Source organism: Aegilops tauschii, chromosome 5 (assembly GCF_002575655.3).
Source record: "Aegilops tauschii subsp. strangulata cultivar AL8/78 chromosome 5, Aet v6.0, whole genome shotgun sequence".
In the NCBI taxonomy this organism is placed as follows: domain Eukaryota; kingdom Viridiplantae; phylum Streptophyta; class Magnoliopsida; order Poales; family Poaceae; genus Aegilops; species Aegilops tauschii.
In genome coordinates, this window is record NC_053039.3 from 247,467,041 (window position 1) to 247,486,676 (window position 19,636).

General features: G+C 43.7%; 1 protein-coding gene across 1 annotated transcript; it reads left to right on the forward strand.

The window, feature by feature from the left end:
* Positions 1–1,910: 1,910 nt before the first annotated feature.
* Positions 1,911–4,212, forward strand: LOC109733338 (GDSL esterase/lipase At1g71250-like). Its single transcript, XM_020292533.4, has 3 exons — positions 1,911–2,146; positions 2,229–2,858; positions 3,656–4,212. The coding sequence occupies exons 1-3, from the start codon at positions 1,933–1,935 to the stop codon at positions 3,922–3,924; spliced, it is 1,113 nt and encodes a 370-aa protein (XP_020148122.1). The 5' UTR covers positions 1,911–1,932; the 3' UTR covers positions 3,925–4,212.
* The last annotated feature ends 15,424 nt before the right edge of the window (positions 4,213–19,636 follow it).

Sequence of the window (19,636 nt, forward strand, 5' to 3'; positions counted from 1 at the left end):
ATTGTTGCAAATCTAGAAGCTGTAGTGGAAGGAAGCGGGAGGAGTGAGTAGTTATCTCCCCTATCGCCTTATATCTACTGCGACAAGATGGGTCACAGTTGGACGCTTGAGTCCCCGATAGTAAAAGCCGTTTGTTCCCCAAATTTTATGCCTTGATTGGGAACGCGGATCGAGGAAGAGAGGTTAAGGCTATCACTAAGGAGGGTCTTCGGGGCCACCACGACTCCTTTCCGTAATTATGATGAGTTGTGGGACCATAAAACTACCCAAGGGTTGCCAAGAAACCTCGGAGGTAAACTTCGCTAGTAAAGAAGAGACCTCGGGTTTTAGTCATCGGACTCGGAAAGGGTGCATTACTTGTACAAGGAGTCTTGTTAAAAGAAGCGCAGATACTCAAAGTATATCGATGCTCAAATCCTGAATCTAAAAACCTAAGGCTGGCAGCCAAGCATAAAAATAGGACCTCAGGTCCGAATAGAGCCTCGGATCCAGAAGATGACATGGAGGGTAGAACTCACCTACGAAGCCGAAGACCACAAGATTGATGTTGTTCCGAAGATAGAAGCCTGAGTCTTCGGCTTGAAGACCGGTTCAAGGGCTACTATCGCTGTCCTGGATTAGGGGATGCATACCACGTCGGCCTACCATTCATGGGACGGGCCTATGACCCACAAATGGGCCTCGCATACCCTGGCCCTCGGCGTGATCAATATGGAGTTCTCCGAAGACTTGGCGTAAACTTCAAGACATATTTGAATGATTGGCATGTTTATCCCTAAATTGTAACTGACTATGTGCAAACCCTAGATACCCTCGGTGCCTACATAAACATGGGGTTTAGTCCGTAGAGGCAGAATTTCAAGGTCTCAGAGCTTAGAACTCATTCGTACGATCTCGAGGTAGATCAAATTGTACTTTGTACCCCCTCCATAATCAATATAACAAGAGCATGACATAGGGTTTTACCTCTCCGAGAGGGCCTACGCTTTCATAATATTGTCTTTGCTCGAATCACGATTACTGTTGCGGTTCCAATTGTTACAAAATTGTTACTACTGCTATCAAAACTATCATATTACGGTGCTACTAATATTTTGCTGTAAAGAAATAACTTCTCATGTGTGATTGAGTTGACAACTCAACTGCTAAGGCTTATAAATATTCTTTGGCTCCTCTTGTGTCGAATCTATAAATTTGGGTGAAATACTGTCATCAACGACTGTTGCAATCCCTTATACTTGTGGATCATCAATAGCTCATACGATTGATGCAATGAGTTTTATTCAGTGTCCCATGGATGCTAATAGGGTAGCACATAATTTGACTAAGCGAGTTTATGATTCTAAAATTGTACTAGTAGATTGAGAGGGTGTCCGTCGAGTTTTATTATCCCATTGATGTTGATAAAGTGCGCCCAAGGGCATTTCCCAAAACAAAATCTCGGCGACAAGAGGAGGATTACACCCAATAAATTATAGTTATGGAACCAAATCTCAAATTACCCTGTGCTATTCGTGTTTGAAATCCTAGCAAAAGGGGCGCAATTTAGAACTTCCGTAGACACGAGTGGCTCTTCCCCGATCTCGCTCCCAATCCAGACTCGCTCCTCCTTCTGCGACGTCCCACGAGCGCGAGTCATGATATATTTGTCTTTTTTGTTTCTCAATTTGTATTACGAATTTAGATTTGATTTTTAGGGGTTGTAGTCACATACGTTGTTTATACATTCACAAAAAAAATTCATATTTTCTTGAAATATCCAAAATTGATTTTTCAAATATCATGCGAGTATGTTTCAAAATTTTCAAATACCTATTTTTGGACACCAAATTTTCAAATACCTGATACACAAGTAGTGAATTCAGGAGCTCGGCCCGGACCTTCCCGCGAAGCCAAGCCTAGTACTTGTGTTGGCGCCGCAACGCGAGAGGCATGGCTCTCCTCCTCCTCCACCTCTTGCTCTTCCTCCGCCTCGTTACCTCCGCCGCCGCCGACTCGTTTCCGGCCACTGCGATCTTCGTCCTCGGAGACTCCACTGCCAGCTGTGCCGCCACCACGCTGTCCCTCAACCTCACCCCCCCGTCCTCTTTCTCTAGCCCCTGCCTTTTCCACTCCGGCCGCCGCCGCCTCCTCCCCGACATCCTTGGTAAGCACCTTGAACGCCCCCGTTCCACTAAACCCCTCGAGCTCTGCTCCTAATTCGCGCACCATTGCTTCCGTCCATGCAGCCGCCAAGATGGAGCTCCCGCCACCGCCACTCATCTCCACCCTCAACGGCTCAGCGGCCGCGGCCGCGATGGGCGTCAACTTCGGCGGCGAGGAGGGCGAGAGCGGGGGAGCCGGGGTGTTCCGCATGGGCAACGTCGGGCAGCAGCTGCGGCTGGCCGCCGAGACGCTGCAGCTGCTGCGCCTCGAGGCCGCCACGCCGGGCGAGGCGTCCGCGGCCGTGGCCGGCGCCGTCTTCGTGGTGTCCTTCGGCGCCGACGCCTACGCGCGGCTGCTCGCGCGCGGGTCCGAGGCGGACGCGTCGGCGCCCAAGCACGGCCGCCGCGGCTTCGCCCGCCTGCTGGCCGGCCGCGTGGCGCGCGCGGTGCAGGAGCTGTACGAGGCGGACGTGAGGAGGGTAGCGGTGCTGGGGGTGCCACCGCTGGGGTGCGCGCCGCAGGTGATGTGGGACGGGCTGCACCTCGTGGACGGCCGCGGGTGCGTGGAGGAGGCTAACGAGCTCGTCCAGGGGTACAACGCCAGGGTGGAGGCGCAGCTGGACGCGCTCCGGCCGGAGCTGCCCGGCGCCGACATCGTCTTCTGCGACGTCTACAAGGGGGTCATGGAGATGATCACCAATCCCGCCGCCTATGGTAACATTACTTTTACGAACCGGGATTATCTGTTATGTGCATGATCACCAATCTGAATCGACGTTCGCCGCATTGCGCTTTTTTGTTACTGCAATCACATTCAGAAACATGAACACCTGCTGCTACCGGGTGTTCAATCTGTTCCATGTGAGCCATGCTGTGCTTGTTTTTCAAACTTATCTTAGCTGGGTTGATCGGTGATCGAAGCATCTTAACCAATTACTAGTACTAAAATACTTGTTGTTACCTCGGTTAGTTACCTTCGTGTGCAAAATCAGTTCTTCTAGTTATAGTATTTGAGGACGGGGCGTCGACCCGTTGGCTGGGCAGCTGAGGTTGCTGCCAGCCCACCCGAGTTCGAGTCGGTCTTATTTTTTTTTTCTAGTTATAGTATTTCAATAGAAACTAGTTGTTCCCTCAAAGAAAAAAAGAAACTAAGTTGTCATGACAAGAGAAATAGATGGTTACATTCTTTTCCTTTCTTTTTGGGTCAAAAAGTGCCTAAGCTGTAAGGTCTACGTATACAGTAATTAGCCGTCGCTGTTATTGGATTCGTGGTCCTTTTATCTGTAGATTGACGCTCATTAAGACGGACAAAGTCATGTTCATCGGTGCAATGATAGTACATAGGAGTAGTACTCGATATCAAGCGGAGCGATCCGAATTGCAGTTAGCACGACCTAAACGACAAGGTTAGGAAGTACTCCCTCCGTGTCCTTGCGACCTTTTGCTTGTTATTAGTTGAATATCTGATCAAATGAGAATGAAGTTTTTATGTGAATTCTTGGAGCCTGCAGGGTTTGAGGAGGCGAGGGACGCGTGCTGCGGGCTGGGCCCCTTCGGTGGCACCATCGGGTGCCTGACGAGGGAGATGGCGTGCCCCACACCGCAGGGACACATCTGGTGGGACCTGTACAGTGTCACGGAGACGGTGAACACACTGCTTGCGGACTGGGCCTGGTCGGTGCCGCCGTCGACGGACTCCGACACGAGCATCTGCCGCCCCATTACCCTGCAGCAGCTTTCCGGGCGAGCCGACGCACTGGCGCCACCGGCGATGGTGTAGGTTCGACAACGAGGGCTGGTTATTTCGGCTTGATCGTTGGAGATCGGGCATTTTTCGTTCCGCCCGTGCTGTTGTTCCAGTCGACGGCGGAAAACAAAGGAAATCAGGGAACACTCTGATGCTGCGAAGAAGCGAGGGGACAGGGTCTGATGGGTGTGCGTGTCCATACAGACGTGAGACGACATGTGATGCTGCGCACGCAATTGAAGTACGGAGTACTGTATAGCGGGGTTGGAGATGATGTAACGCATTATTATCGCAGAGATGATGTAACGCATTATTATCGCTCCTTCATGCTGAAATGCAACAGTGTTATTACCCCAAAAAATCATCACTTCACAATTCGTTGTAAAAACCATCACACCCAAAAATTGACGGTGGAAAAAACACTAAAGCCTCCTTTGGTTTGGTTTAGAGAAATCTTATAGAAATTTCATAGGATAGGATTTCTATAGGAAAATTTTCTTTAGAGCCCTTTGGTTTGTAGGAATGGAATCCTATTCCTATGAAGGAAGTCTTCCTATCCTTCACATTTCATAGAAAAATAAACATTAGCCTATTCTCAATAGAAAAAATCCTATGATGTGAATTAAAGGGCATCTTCTTTCCTATTCCTACTCATAGGATTTGAGATACATGTTATCTCATTTTTTATGACTTTCCTATTCCTACGATTTTCCTACCCTATGAACCAAAGAAGGCCTAACGGTAAATGCTAGTCTCTACTACTTATCTGTATATACTACTTAAAAAGGACGTAAGGTTCCCATTTCACCTTTCTTCTCATCACACCTTCGTCCAACCTTCCATCTATATGATAATCAATAACCTTAATTTACTTACTTTGTGAATCAATTTCACTTTAATTTACTTACCAAACTTCTAACCAAAATATAACGTAATTAATAATCAGAATATGATGAACATTTATTTACACAATCACATTATTAGTTGTACTACTTAAAAAGAGTGTAAGGTTATCATTTCACCTTTCTTCCCCCACCCATTCGTCTAACCTTTCATGTATATGATAATCAATCACCTTAATTTACTTATCTTCTGAACCAATTCCACTTTAATTTACTTTAAACTTCTAATCAAAATATAAGGTAATTCATGATCAGAATTTGATGAATATTTATTTACACAATCGCATTATTATCTCTATTACTTAGAAAAAACGTAAGGTTCTCATTTCATCTTTCTTTCCACCATCCCTTCGTTCAACCTTTCATATATATGATAATCAATCACCTTATTTTACTTACCTTCTGAACCAGTTTCACTTTAATTTACTTACTCCCTCCGTTACTCACTTCGTTCACTTTTGTAAGTCATTTTAGACAACTCAAAATAAGTTGTTTTGCACATTTTCTAAAATGTCTTCAAGGTCTTATAAAAGTGAACAGTGGGAGTACCAAACTTCCAATCAAAATATAAGGTAATTCATGATCAGAATTTGATGAACATTTATTTACACAATCACATTATTCTTAACAGATAAATGACAAGCTAACTTACTAGGATAGTTATATCCCATTGCAGCGCACATGCATTATTCTAGTGAGGACTAAAGCACCTGACGTGAAACCACATCTCTGAGTCCTCCCCTCCCGCGGGCGATGGGGGGGGGTGTAACCCTAGCGCCATCGGGCCTGGCCTCCCATTGCGGCCGCGGCTGCCCGGTCTAGCTCAGGTCCGCGCGGATCCAGACGGCGGATGGCCTAATGGCCGCCGGTGGATCCTCCTAGCGCTCCTGGAGGTCTTCCTCGTGCCTCATGGGTGCGTGTGGAGGCGGCTTCACGGATGCGGGGCTGGTGGCGGCGCGCTCATACGGATCTGAAAGCGAGATCGGGGCGGGCGGCACAGGTTGGGCAGCGGCCTGGTGTGGTTGTTGCTCCGGCCATGGGCGGCGGCCCGGGGAGGTCCGACACATGGCCGGTGGCCTCCCGGTGGCGCGGCGGCTACACGGTGGCCCGACAGCTCTACCCATGGTGACGGCCAGCTTCTACTCCGGCGTCGGCTAGTCTGTGAGCTGACTATTTCGACCTTCACTTCAACCTCTGGTCATGCGTGTGCTATGTTCGCTGGAGAGCTGGTCCTCTCCCAGCCGTCGTCCACTGTTGAGGGACAACTCCACCGCCAGGAGGGCCGCAGAGTCTTTCTTGCCTCTCGTCGGCTGGTGTGCCACCGGGGAGCTCGTCCCTTGCCCGGGAGGGACGGGGCGGGGCGGTGGCGGCCAGTTCTGGCCGACCCAGGGGTGGATTTTCGGGTCCGGAGGCTGCCCAGGAGTGGTAAAAGAGGGGTCTTTTCTGCTCATCTCTTCATTCGTCGTAGTTGCGTGTCTCGAGTGGGGTGGTGCCGGGATCTTGGATGCCGGGGTGACGACCTTGGTGGTGGGAGCCGCGCAGGGCCGGTCCTAAGATTTTGGGGGCCCGGGACGGAAACGAAACTTGGGGCCCCTTAACGTAAACATCATGACAATGAAACAAATTAACGTAAACATCATGCCTCCATCATGTCTGTCATTAGATGTTTAATTTTCATATTCTATAAATGTCGATATTTTTAATATAATATGGAAAAACTTTATGAAGTTTGACTCCAGAGGGAGTACTTTTGCTAAATGTCAACAATGTTGATTTATTTCCCTAGAGAAAATTGCGAGGTGGCACCGTCTATGCCACCCCGGCGAGACCCTCGGTATCACTAGTGGCGGGGAGTCGAAGGTGGATAGTTGCGAGTGTCATGGGGTCGCCGATGCCAGAGAAGGGGTCACTAGAGTGATGGTTGCAGAGGTGGTGTCCCGACGGTGGAGGAAGTCACTTGGGCAGAAAGATGCGGCAGTGCAACACCGATCCAGGGTAGCGGTGGACGGCGGTTCAGCCATTATGAGAGGACATATCTGACTTGGCGGGATGGTGGAAAGATCGACTCATGACAAAAAAGGGGTAGCTGAATAATAGCAGGCCAAGAAAATTGCATCAAAGGTTGAACAATCCAAGGCATGTATCATGTATCATGTACGTATAAATAAATTAGCAAAACAAGTATAGAGAATGATAATATCGTATACCTCTGTGATTGCCTGATTGGACGCTCGGCGATGATGGTATGACACCTAGAGAGTCTGGACGATGCTAAACAAAAAACACGCATCAATTATAACACGGATATGCATCTAAGGAACAGCAATATGACATACCTTGGTGATGTGCGTTAATGTGTGTGGCTACCCACACTACGCCTAGAGTGTGTGTGGCTACCCATACTACGCCTAGAGAGTCTGGAGACGGAGGAGCAAGCAAACGCGTGACGATGGGGGCCTCGACAATTGAAATTGGCTTTGTGGCGAACTAGATTAGGAAGAAAATTAGTAGGAGGCGGCAGTACGACGGCGGCGGCCTGGGGTTGCGAATTGCTGCGATAGAAAGGGGTGAGGAGTCGCCGGATCGATGGCCTTCCTATTTTTCTATGTGAAGTAAGGAATCGGTCACATTTTCTAGCGAAACGAATCGATCACTGGATCGACCTTGTGCGAGTTGCGTGCGCTTGCACAACGTGAAGCCCATCCATTGATTTTTTTTTCTGGCCGATGGCAGACTCATAGGCCTAAGCCTACCTACATATACCTAGTCGGGGGCCCCTCAAGTTTGGGGGCCCGGGGCGGCCGCCTCCTCTGCCCCCCCCCCCCCTCCCTCAGGGCCGGCATTGGAGCCGCGGGTCTCGTGGGCGAAGCTCGTGGCTCCGGTGTGGTCTGGCTGCCATGGTCATGCCAGCAGCGTGGTGGTCAGGGTGCGATGACAGGTGGTGGTGGTGCAGCGAGCGGTGGCTCCGTGTACCCCGTCTGGGTGGTGAAGAAGGCTTGCCGGGGTGAAAACCCATTCTGGCCCAGCCAGGTCGAGGGCGGCAGCGTTGTTGTCACCTTCTTGAAGGCGTCGTCGCGGCTCCTCTTCGTTCCCTTTGATGCTCCGGGGGAAACCCGATCCGTGGATCGGGGGGTAGTGGCACTCGGTGTTGTACCCTTCCTAAAGGCATCATCTTGGAGCTCCTGTTCGACATGCTCGGCTTCTCTTCGTCTGGAGAGGGCCCTGATCGCCTCAAGCGGTGCTCATGTTCCTACAGGTAGCGTGCTTGGTGTAGTCGGGTGCTTATAGCCGTTCTTGTCACCCTTATATCTTGCCTTGAGTGTGTGTTGTGGCGTCGGGTTGTGTGTGTTGAATTGTATGCTAGATTGGTTGTTGCTTTATATATAAAGCGGCGTGTGAGTCTTTTTCGGTAAATGCTAGTGACTTTGATGATGTCACTAATTGGTCGGGGCCGCCTGTCGAGCTGAGTTGGGAAAAAAAGCCACGTAAACACTTGGACTTGGCCTTCTTCTTCTTCCTCCTCCTCCTTTCTCTCTTTGTAGCATTTTATCAAACACCTTATTAAGAACATATTCTTTCTTAGCACTCTTGAGAACGACTCTCAGATTACGGAACCAGGCCGCAAATTTATTTTCATATGCATTCAGTTTTTCTTTCTCAAGCATAGGTGCTAACTTAAAGGTGGTATTGTATGGCATTATTTACAACATATAATGCAAATTCATTTAAACTTTGTTAAAAATAATGCAACCAATTAACAATTAATTAGAGCGCTCCCACTAAAATCCATATCTCTCATAATTGATTACTAGTGATTCAAGATCTACGTCTCACTTACTACCCATTGAAGGGACATCACTAATGAGTAGCAGTGAGACCGGTAGGTCGACATGCTATTCATATCTTCATATGACTTTTGTTCATCTTTCAATGGGTGTGTTCCGAGATCAAGACCGTCTTGCTAACTCGTCAAGATAACCAGGTGTACTTGCAGCATGAACCATTCATGCTCGTTTCAAATAAGAAACATCTATCATACCCATGTGACATGACGTACTCCAAGAAACATGTATTCTAGACGGTTGCACAGTTGGATGAACACTATCGACTTGATATTTTAAGTAAGAGGTCAAAACAATTTAGATGCATCTAATCATTTTGCTATTTACTGTGGCTGCTATGATTAAGTGCGCAAAATTTTAATTTCCTATGAAATCATGAGCATGACACTTCATGTCGTTGCTTTAACATGTGGGGTGTATGAAACACAAGACTTAATTAAAAATTTCGAGCCCCATACCAAACTTCGTCACTACACGTAACCCCTGTGTAGATCATAACCTACAAGCCCTTCTTTATTCACAAAGTTTTTCTTTCTCAACTATTAATGAACCCAAAGTATCTGAAGCTTAGCTATGGATGCCAGACCTTAGCAAGTCAGACATTTCTAACAAAGTTCGTCCATGCTGCCAAGATCAAAACCTCGCAAAATTAGAGGGGTTACAACATGAACTTCTAGCATTTAGAGCTCTCTAATCACTCTGCATATACGTGCAATGCCGCATATCACCATATGCTCTAATCGTACCTGCATCTACTCATAGATTTGTCCTTGGTGACACTGTTGGGGAACGTGTAACACAACAACAAAAAATGCTACACGATCAAACCCCAAAACACTATGAAGATGACGGTAACGATCAAACTCACCGACGAGCAAAGTAGCGGAAGTAGTAAAGAGTTGGTGCAGCATGAAGATTTCCCACAACTAGGTTACACCTCCCAGTCGCGAGGAAGTTCTCCGTGACGGGAATCGAAGTAGACGACCCCTCTGAGGTATCCACACATTTCTAAGTAGTAATCCAGTAGAACTTCGACGTCTGCTACCTGTGACAGGCGTTGGGATCCCCGAAGAGGAAGGATGAAGTAGTGTAGTAGAAAAAAGTATTTCCCTCAGTTAAGAACCAAGGTTTATCGAACCAATAGGAGAGGCCACACAAACAAGATAAGCGGTACCTACACGCACACAAAGCAAATGCTTGCACCCAACAAAGGAAAGAGGATTGTCAATCCCCTTGTTCTTGCCAATTGTAAGGATTAAATCTGATAGTGATGGATATATAAAATAAAATATAAATAAAAACAACGAGCAATTTTTAGGGTTTTAGTAAATATAGAAAATAAACTCGGGGGCCATAGGTTCGCTCGAGGCAGCTCTCTCATAAGCATAACAATGGAGGGTAAACAAATTACTATTGGGCAATTGACAGAATAGCGTATAATTATGATGATTCTTCATGGCATGATCAATATATAGGTATTATTTCCAACACAAGTATACCGAATAATCCATGTGCATCTACTACTATTACTCCACCCCTCAACCGCTATCCAGCATGCCTCTTAAGGTATTAAGTCGATAACAAATAGAGTAATATTTGGAGCATGATGACATAATGTAGACAAAGTAAGGCCAATTAATATGTTTGAACCCCGTCATTTTATCCTTAGTAGCAACAATACAAATATGTCCCTTCCAACTCCTCCTGTCATAGAGTAAGGACACTGCAAGATTGAACCTACTACCAAGATCTCTCCCACTGAAGATAAACCAATCTACTTGGCCAAAGAAGATAGATAGATCGAAGAGAAATACAAGGCTATAAAATCACACATAAATAAATATCAGAAAAGATTCAAATACGTTCAATGAATAATCTGATCATAAACCCATAATTCATCAGATCCCAACAAACGCACCGCAAAAAGTTTACATCGAATAGATCTCTGAAGAGATCATTGTATTGAAGATCAGAGAGAGAGAGAGAGAAAGAGAGATCTGGCTACTACTATGGACCCGTAGGTACTGTGGGAACTACTCACACATTATCATGGAGGTAGCAAGGGCAATGAAGATGCCTCCCCAATGGTTTCCCCCTCCGGCAGAGTACCAGAAAAGGCATCTAGGTGGGATCGCGGAAGAATAGAGGCTTGCGGCGGCGGAATAATGGTTTCTGGTCTCGCTTCGGGGGGTTTTTGATTCTAGGGAATTTATAGGCCATAGATTAGGTCAAGCAGAGCCACATGGGCCTCACAAGTGCAGATGGCGCCCCCCTGGGACGCGCCCCTTGAGCTTGTCGCTCTCTCTTTGCATCGTCTAGTCTCTCCCCGAAGCTTCTAGGGTCTCTTTTGGTCCAAAAAATTACTGTAAAGTTTCATCGTGTTTGGACTTCGTTTGGTATGGTTTTTCCATGAAACAAAGAAATAGACACAAAAAAACAGGAACTGACACTAGGCACTTAGTTAATAGGTTAGTCCACAAAAATGATATAAAATGGCATATAAAGCATACAAGATTGATAGTATAATAACATGGAACAATAAAAATTATAGATACGTTGGAGACGTATCAATGTCCAGGAAGAAGAACTCTGAGAAAGCCTAGCGGTGCTTCTCGTCTAATTCTATTAGACCAATTAGACCTAGATTAGAGCCCTTCTAATTAGGAGCCTAAAACACTTAGGCCAATTAGACCGGGAGAGTGTGGAGCTATGCGGGAGAGATCCCCTTTGGATTGGTGTGGTGCAATCGGGGAGGAGGGAATGACTCCACCCTATTAGGATTCGGCCTAGGCCTTCCTCGGGGGGTGGCATCCCATGTGGGCTCTATGGGGCCCACTAGGGGTGGTCATGTCATGATAGTTTTTCACAAATAAAATTTTGGATATTTCGGATGTCTCCGGAACCCATTCCAAGACCCTCAAAAACTTTTCTTATACAGATCTAGACTTTCCGATATCATGTTACACCTTTCTGGAATTCCGGGAACCACCCGAAACCCTTTTGGAACTCTCCATAACTCTTTTGGTGCTCATTTACCCATCTTTCATTGCTCCGGTGATCATGATTATTACCCCGTTAAGCATGTGACCCTTGATGACCCACAAGTATAGGGGATCTATCGTAGTCTTTTCGATAAGTAAGAGTGTCGAACCAAACGAGGAGCAGAAGGAAATGATAAGCGGTTTTCAGCAAGGTATTCTCTGCAAGCACTGAAATTATCGGTAACAGATAGTTTTGTGATAAGGTAATTTGTAACGGGTAACAAGTAACAAAAGTAAATAAAGTGCAGCAAGGTGGCCAATCCTTTTTGTAGCAAAGGACAAGCCTGGACAAACTCTTATATAGAGAAAAGCGCTCCCGAGGACGCATGGGAATTATCGTCAAGCTAGTTTTCATCACGCTCATATGATTCGCGTTCGTTACTTTGATAATTTGATATGTGGGTGGACCGGTGCTTGGGTGCTGTCCTTACTTGGACAAGCATCCCACTTATGGTTAACTCCTATTGCAAGCATGCGCAACTACAAAAGAAGTATTAAGGTAAACCTAACCATAGCATGAAACATATGGATCCAAATCAGCCCCTTACGAAGCAACGCATAAACTAGGGTTTAAGCTTCTGTCACTCTAGCAACCCATCATCTACTTATTACTTCCCAATGCCTTCCTCTAGGCCCAAATAATGGTGAAGTGTCATGTAGTCGACGTTCACATAACACCACTAGAGGAGAGACAACATACATCTCATCAAAATATCGAAGAATACCAAATTCACATGACTACTAATAGCAAGACTTCTCCCATGTCCTCAGGAACAAACGTAACTACTCACAAATCATATTCATGTTCATAATCAGAGGGGTATTAATATGCATAACTGGATCTGAACATATGATCTTCCACCAATTAAACCAACTAGCATCAACTACAAGGAGTAATTGACACTACTCCCACAGGTACCAATCTGAGGCTTTGGGACAAAGATTGGATACAAGAGATGAACTAGGGTTTGAGAGGAGATGGTGCTGCTGAAGATGTTGATGGAGATTGACCCCCTCCCGATGAGAGGATCGTTGGTGATGGCGATGGCGATGATTTCCCCCTCCCGGAGGGAAGTTTCCCCGGCAGAACAGCTCTGCCGGAGCCCTAGATTGGGTCCGCCAAGGTTCCGCCTCGTGGCGGTGGAGTTTCGTCCCGAAAGCTTGCTTATGATTTTTTTTCTCAGACGAAAGACTTCATATAGCAGAAGATGGGCACCAGAGGTCTGCCAGGGGGCCCACGAGGCAGGGGGCGCGCCTCCCACCCTCGTGGCCAGGGTGTGGCCCCCCTCTAGTAGTTTCTTCGCTCAGTATTTTTTTTAATTCCAAAAATGACTTCCGTGGAGTTTCAGGACTTTTGGAGCTGTGCAGAATAGGTCTCTAATATTTGCTCCTTTTCTAGCCCAGAATCCCAGCTGCCGGCATTCTCCCTCTTCATGTAAACCTTGTAAAATAAGAGAGAATAGGCATAAGTATTGTGACATAACGTGTAATAATAGCTCATAATGCAATAAATATCGATATAAAAGCATGATGCAAAATGGACGTATCAACACCCCCAAGCTTAGGCCTCGCTTGTCCTCAAGCGGAAGCCGATAACGATAAATATATCCACATGTTTAGAGATAGAGGTATCGATAAAATAAAATACGGACATGAGGGCATCATGATCATTCTTATAACAGCAACATATATGGATATTGTCATATGATTTCTTATGCTTAAGTAATAATCTATTCACAATGCCAAGTATGAATCAGAAACTTCATTGAGAACTAACAAACTATGATCTCAGTCATTGAAGCAATTGCAATTTATCATAACATCGGAAAGAGTCTATGTAAGAGCTTTTCAGCAAGTCCACATACTCAACTATCATTTAGTCTTTCACAATTGCTAACACTCACGCAATACTTATGGTTATGGAGTTTTAATCGGACACAGAGAAAGATAGGGGCTTATAGGGTTGCCTCCCAACTCTTTACCTCAAGGGTAATGTCAACAATAATAGCTCATGCTAACTTACATCCAATTGGATATATATATCAGGATCTTTCCAACACAAGGTGCTTGCCAAAGGATAAAATGTAAAAAGGAAAGGTGAAGATCACCATGACTCTTGCATAAGGTAAAAATAAAAGATAGGCCCTTCGCAGAGGGAAGCAGAGGTTGTCATGTGCTTTTGGTTGGATGCACGAAATCTTAATGCGAAAGAACGTCACTTTATATTGCCACTTGTGATGTGGACCATTATTATGCAGTCCGTCGCTTTTATTTCTTCCACATCACAAGATCGTATAATGCTTATTTTCTCCACACTAATAAGTCATACATATTTAGAGAGCAATTTTTATTGCATGCAACAATGACAACTTACTTGAAGGATCTTACTCAATCCATAGGTAGATATGGTGGACTCTCATGGCAAAACTAGGTTTAAGGATATTGGGAGCACAAGTAGTATCTCTACTTGGTGCAAAGAATTGGCTAGCATGAGGGAGAAAGGCAAGCTCAACATGTTGGATGATCCATGACAATATACTTTATTTCGGATATAAGAAAACATAACCCATTACGTTGTCTTCCTTGTCCAACATCAACTCTTTAGCATGTCATACTTTAATGAGTGCTCACAATCATAAAAGATGTCCAAGATAGTATATTTATATGTAGAACCTCTCTTTCTTTATTACTTCCTATTAATTGCAACGATGACCAAAGCTATGTTTGTCAACTCTCAACAACTTTTAATCATCATACTCTCTATATGTGAAGTCATTACTCTCCATAAGATCAATATGATCTCTTTATTTCTTTGTATTCTTTCTCTTTTCTTTTATTCCCTCAAGATCATAGCAAAATAATCAAGCCCTTGACTCAACACTAATCTTTATTATATAGCTCACGGACTCAATTACATAGAGGGATCATAAAGCAAAACTCAAAACTCAAAGCTAAATCATACTAAAACTTTATTCTACTAGATCAAGATATTACCAAAAGGATCGAACTAAGAAAAAGGGTAAAGATAGGAGTGTGATGGTGATACGATACCGGGGCATCTCCCCCAAGCTTGGCAGTTGCCAAGGGGAGTGCCCATACCCATGTGATTATATCTCTTTTGTTGGTGAAGAGGATGGAGGTGATGATGGATAGTCGCACATCGAGCGTAGGAGGTCCTCCAATTTGTGGATAATGCCCTTGAGTGCGATGATATGCTCCTTCAACAAAATATTTTCACGTGTGAGATACTTGTTTTGTATACAAGCTAACTCAATCATCTTGAAAGCTTCGATCTCAGTTGGGGTAAGAAGATTGTGATCAAGTTGAAGGATGTCTTCTGCTGCCGGAACTTGGTCCTCCGTGGCCTTCTTGATCCCTTCATCCTTTTTGATCTCCATGGGTTCTTCCCTCTTCAGCTCTATCTTCATTAGCCAAGCATTGTTGTCACCATTGTTGGAGGAGGGGGACGACATGATGCCTGGCCTTGACAACCCTGACAAAAAACAGCTTGAAACAAGGACAGAGGATAATTGTGTGATACGGTGGTCAAAACCTACGGGAGATTATATAATGAATTTTTACCGACCAAAAAGAAGTATCGTGCAAGAAAACGGAGTCCGGAAGGCACATGAGGTGCCCACGAGGCAGGGGGCGCGCCCAGGGGGGTAGGGCGCGCCCTCCACCCTCGTGGACGCCTCATGTCCTTCCTTGACTACTTCTTATTTTTCTATTTTCTTAAATATTCCAAAACGGAGAAAAATTGCCATTAGAACTATTTTGGAGTCGGTTTACTTACCGTACCACGTACCTATTCCTTATCGGAATTTCAAACGTTGTGGAAAGTGTCCCTTATGTATTCCTCCGGAGTTACGGTTTCAATAATACTAGTTTCAACATTTATGGGATTACCTGAGATATAATGTTTGATTCTTTGACCGTTCACCACTTTAGGATTTGTGCCTTCGAAGTTGTTGATTTTTATGGCACCGGAACGATAGACCTCCTCGATAACGTAAGGACCTTCCCATTTAGAGAGAAGTTTTCCTACAAAAAATCTTAAACGAGAGTTGAATAGCAACACATAATCACCTACATTAAACTCACGCTTTTGTATCCTTTGGTCATGCCATCTTTTAACCTTTTCTTTAAATAATTTGGCATTCTCATAGGCTTGGGTTCTCCATTCATCAAGTGAGCTAATGTCAAATAGCCTCTTCTCACCGGCAAGTTTGAAATCATAGTTGAGCTCTTTAATGGCCCAATATGCCTTATGTTCTAATTCGAGAGGTAAGTGACATGCTTTTCCGTAAACCATTTTATATGGAGACATACCCATAGGATTTTTATATGCAGTTCTATATGCCCATAATGCATCATCAAGTTTCTTGGACCAATTCTTTCTAGTTCTATTAACAGTCTTTTGCAAAATTAATTTGAGTTCTCTATTACTCAATTCTACTTGACCACTAGACTGTGGGTGATAAGGAGATGCAATTCTATGATTAACATCATACTTGGCAAGCATTTTACGGAAAGCACCATGAATAAAATGTGAACCACCATCAGTCATTAAATATCTAGGGACTCCAAATCTCGGAAAAATAACTTCTTTAAGCATCTTAATAGAAGTGTTATGATCAGCACTACTAGTTGGACTAGCTTCTACCCACTTAGTAACGTAATCAACATCAACTAAAATATGAGTATACCCATTAGAGGTAGGTAACGGTCCCATATAATCAAAGCCCCAAACATCAAATGGTTCAATAACAAGTGAATAATTCATAGGCATTTCCTGACGTCTACTAATATTACCAATTCTTTGACATTCATCACAAGATAAGATAAACTTTCGGGCATCCTTGAAGAGAGTAGGCCAATAAAAACCGGATTGCAATACTGTATGTGCACTTCTATCTCCAGCGTGGTGTCCTCCATAAGCCTCGGAGTGACACTTGCGTAGGATCTGTTCCTGTTCATGCTCAGGTACACAACATCTAATAACACCATCTACTCCTTCTTTATAAAGATGTGGGTCATCCCAAAAGTAATGTCTCAAATCATAGAAAAACTTTTTCTTTTGCTGGTATGTGAAACTAGGTGGTATAAATTTAGCAACAATGTAATTAGCATAATCAGCGTACCATGGAGCAGTACGAGAAGCATTTATGACATTTAATTGTTCATCGGGAAAGCTATCATCAATAGGTAGTGGGTCATCAAGAACATTTTCTAACCTAGACAAGTTGTCTGCAACGGGGTTCTCAGCTCCCTTTCTATCAATAATATGCAAATCAAATTCTTGTAGCAAGAGGACCCATCTAATATGTCTAGGTTTAGCATCTTTCTCTTCCATAAGATATTTAATAGCAGCATGATCTGTGTGAATAGTTACTTTAGAATCAACAATATAAGGTCTGAACTTATCACAAGCAAATACAACTGCTAAGAATTCCTTTTCAGTAGTAGCATAATTTCTCTGAGCACTGTCTAGAGTTTTACTAGCATATTGAATAACATTTAATTTCTTATCAACTCTTTGCCCTAGAACAACACCTACAGCATAATCACTAGCATCACACATAATTTCAAAGGGTAAATTCCAATCAGGTGGCTGAACGATAGGTGCAGAAATCAATGCTTTCTTAAGTATTTCAAATGCTTCTACACAATCATCATCAAAGACAGAAGGTATATATTTTTGTAATAGATTAGTCAGAGGCCGAGAAATTTGAGAAGTCCTTAATGAACCTCCTATAAAAACCGGCATGACCAAGGAAACTTCTTATACCTTTGATGTCCTTGGGACACGGCATCTTTTCAATAGCATCAACTTTGGCTTTATCAACTTCAATACCTCTTTCAGAAATTTTATGCCCCAAGACAATTCCTTCTTTAACCATAAAGTGGCATTTCTCCCAGCTCAAGACAAGGTTAGTTTCTTCACATCTCTGCAAAACTCGATCAAGGTTGCTCAAGAAATCATCAAAAGAGGATCCATAACCGGAGAAATCGTCCATGAAAACCTCACAAATCTTTTCACAAAAGTCAGAGAATATAGCCATCATGCATCTTTGAAAGGTAGCAGGTGCATTACATAAACCAAAGGCATACGTCTATAAGCAAAGGTACCGAAAGGGCAAGTAAAAGTGGTCTTTTCTTGATCATCAGCTGACACAGGTATTTGAGAGAAACCAGAGTAACCATCTAGAAAGCAAAAATGTGTATGCTTGGATAATCTTTCTAGCATTTGATCAATGAATGGCAAAGGGTAATGATCCCTTTTAGTAGCTTTATTTAATTTGTGAAAATCAATCACCATTCTATAACCTGTAATAATTCTTTGCGGAGTCAATTCATCTTTATCATTAGGAACGACAGTAATACCTCCCTTCTTCGGGGCACAATGGACAGGACTTACCCACTGACTATCAGCAACGGGATAAATTATATGTGCCTTAAGGAGCTTTAATATTTCCTTTCTTACCACTTCTTTCATCTTAGGATTTAGCCGTCGTTGGTGATCAATAACTGGTTTGGCGTCTTTCTCCAAATTTATTTTGTGTTGACATAGAGTGGGACTAATTCCCTTAAGGTCATCAAGAGTATATCCAATAGCAGGACGGTGCTTCTTCAGAGTTTTCAATAATTTCTCTTCTTCATGCTCTGAAAGGTTAGCACTAATAATAACAGGATATATCTTCTTTTCATCAAGATAAACATATTTGAGAGTATCAGGTAATGGTTTAAGCTCAAACACGGGATCACCCTTGGGTGGAGGAGGATCCCCTAGGATTTCAACAGGCAAGTTGTGTTTCAGAATAGGTCCCTGTTTAAAGAATTCTTCATCTATTTCCCTTCTTTTATTCATAAACGTATCATTTTCATGGTCTAATAAATATTGTTCTAAAGGATCACTAGGAGGCACGGCAATAGAAGCAAGACAAATTATTTCATCTTTACTAGGCAATTCCTCATCACGGGGTTGTCTACTAAATTTAGCAAAATTAAACTCATGAGACATATCACCCAAACCAATAGTAACAATATCCTTTTCGCAGTCTATCCTAGCATTAACAGTGTTCGAGAAGGTTCTACCAAATACAATGGGACAAAAGCTATCTTGTGGGGAACCAAGAACAAGAAAATCAGCAGGATATTTAACTTTCCCACACAATACTTCAACATCTCTAACAATCCCAGTCGGTGAAATAGTATCTCTATTGGCAAGTTTAATTGTAACATCTATATCTTCTATCTCAGCAGGTGCAATATCATGCATAATTACTTTGTATAAAGAATGAGGTATTGCACTAGCACTAGCACCCATATCACACAAGCCATGATAACAATGATCTCCTATTTTAACAGAAATAACAGGCATGCCTACCACAGGTCTATGTTTATCTTTAGCACCAGGTTTAGCAATTCTAGTAGTTTCCTCACAGAAATAAATAACATGCCCATCAATATTATCGGCCAAGAGATCTTTAACCATAGCAATTTTAGGTTCAACTTTAACTTTCTTAGGAGGTTTGTGTGTCCTGATATTACTTTTGTTGACTACAGTTGAAGCTTTAGCATGATCCTTTATCCTAACAGGGAAAGGTGGCTTCTCAATATAAGCAGCAAGAACAACAGGATCATCATAAGTTATAGTCTTTTCTTCAACTTTAATAGGTGCAACTACTTTTACTTCAATGGGAGGATTATATTTAAACCACTTCTCCTTAGGGGGATCAACATGAGTAGCAAAGGATTCACAGAAAGAAGCTACTATCTCAGAGTCAAGTCCATATTTAGTGCTAAATTCACGGAAAACATCAGTATCCATAAAAGATTTAACACAACCAAACTTAGGTGTTATACCTGACTCCTTACCTTCGTCGAGGTCCCAATCTTCAGAGTTGCGTTTAATTCTTTCCAATAAATCCCATTTGAATTCAATAGTCTTCATCAT

Excerpts from the sequence above, each read along its gene's own strand:
- LOC109733338 (XM_020292533.4), top strand. The coding sequence starts at position 1,933 with ATGGCTCTCCTCCTCCTCCACCTCTTGCTCTTCCTCCGCCTCGTTACC. Across the intron at positions 2,147-2,228 it reads CCTCCTCCCCGACATCCTTG|CCGCCAAGATGGAGCTCCCG; the intron begins GTAAGCACCTTG and ends CCGTCCATGCAG. Across the intron at positions 2,859-3,655 it reads CACCAATCCCGCCGCCTATG|GGTTTGAGGAGGCGAGGGAC; the intron begins GTAACATTACTT and ends TGGAGCCTGCAG.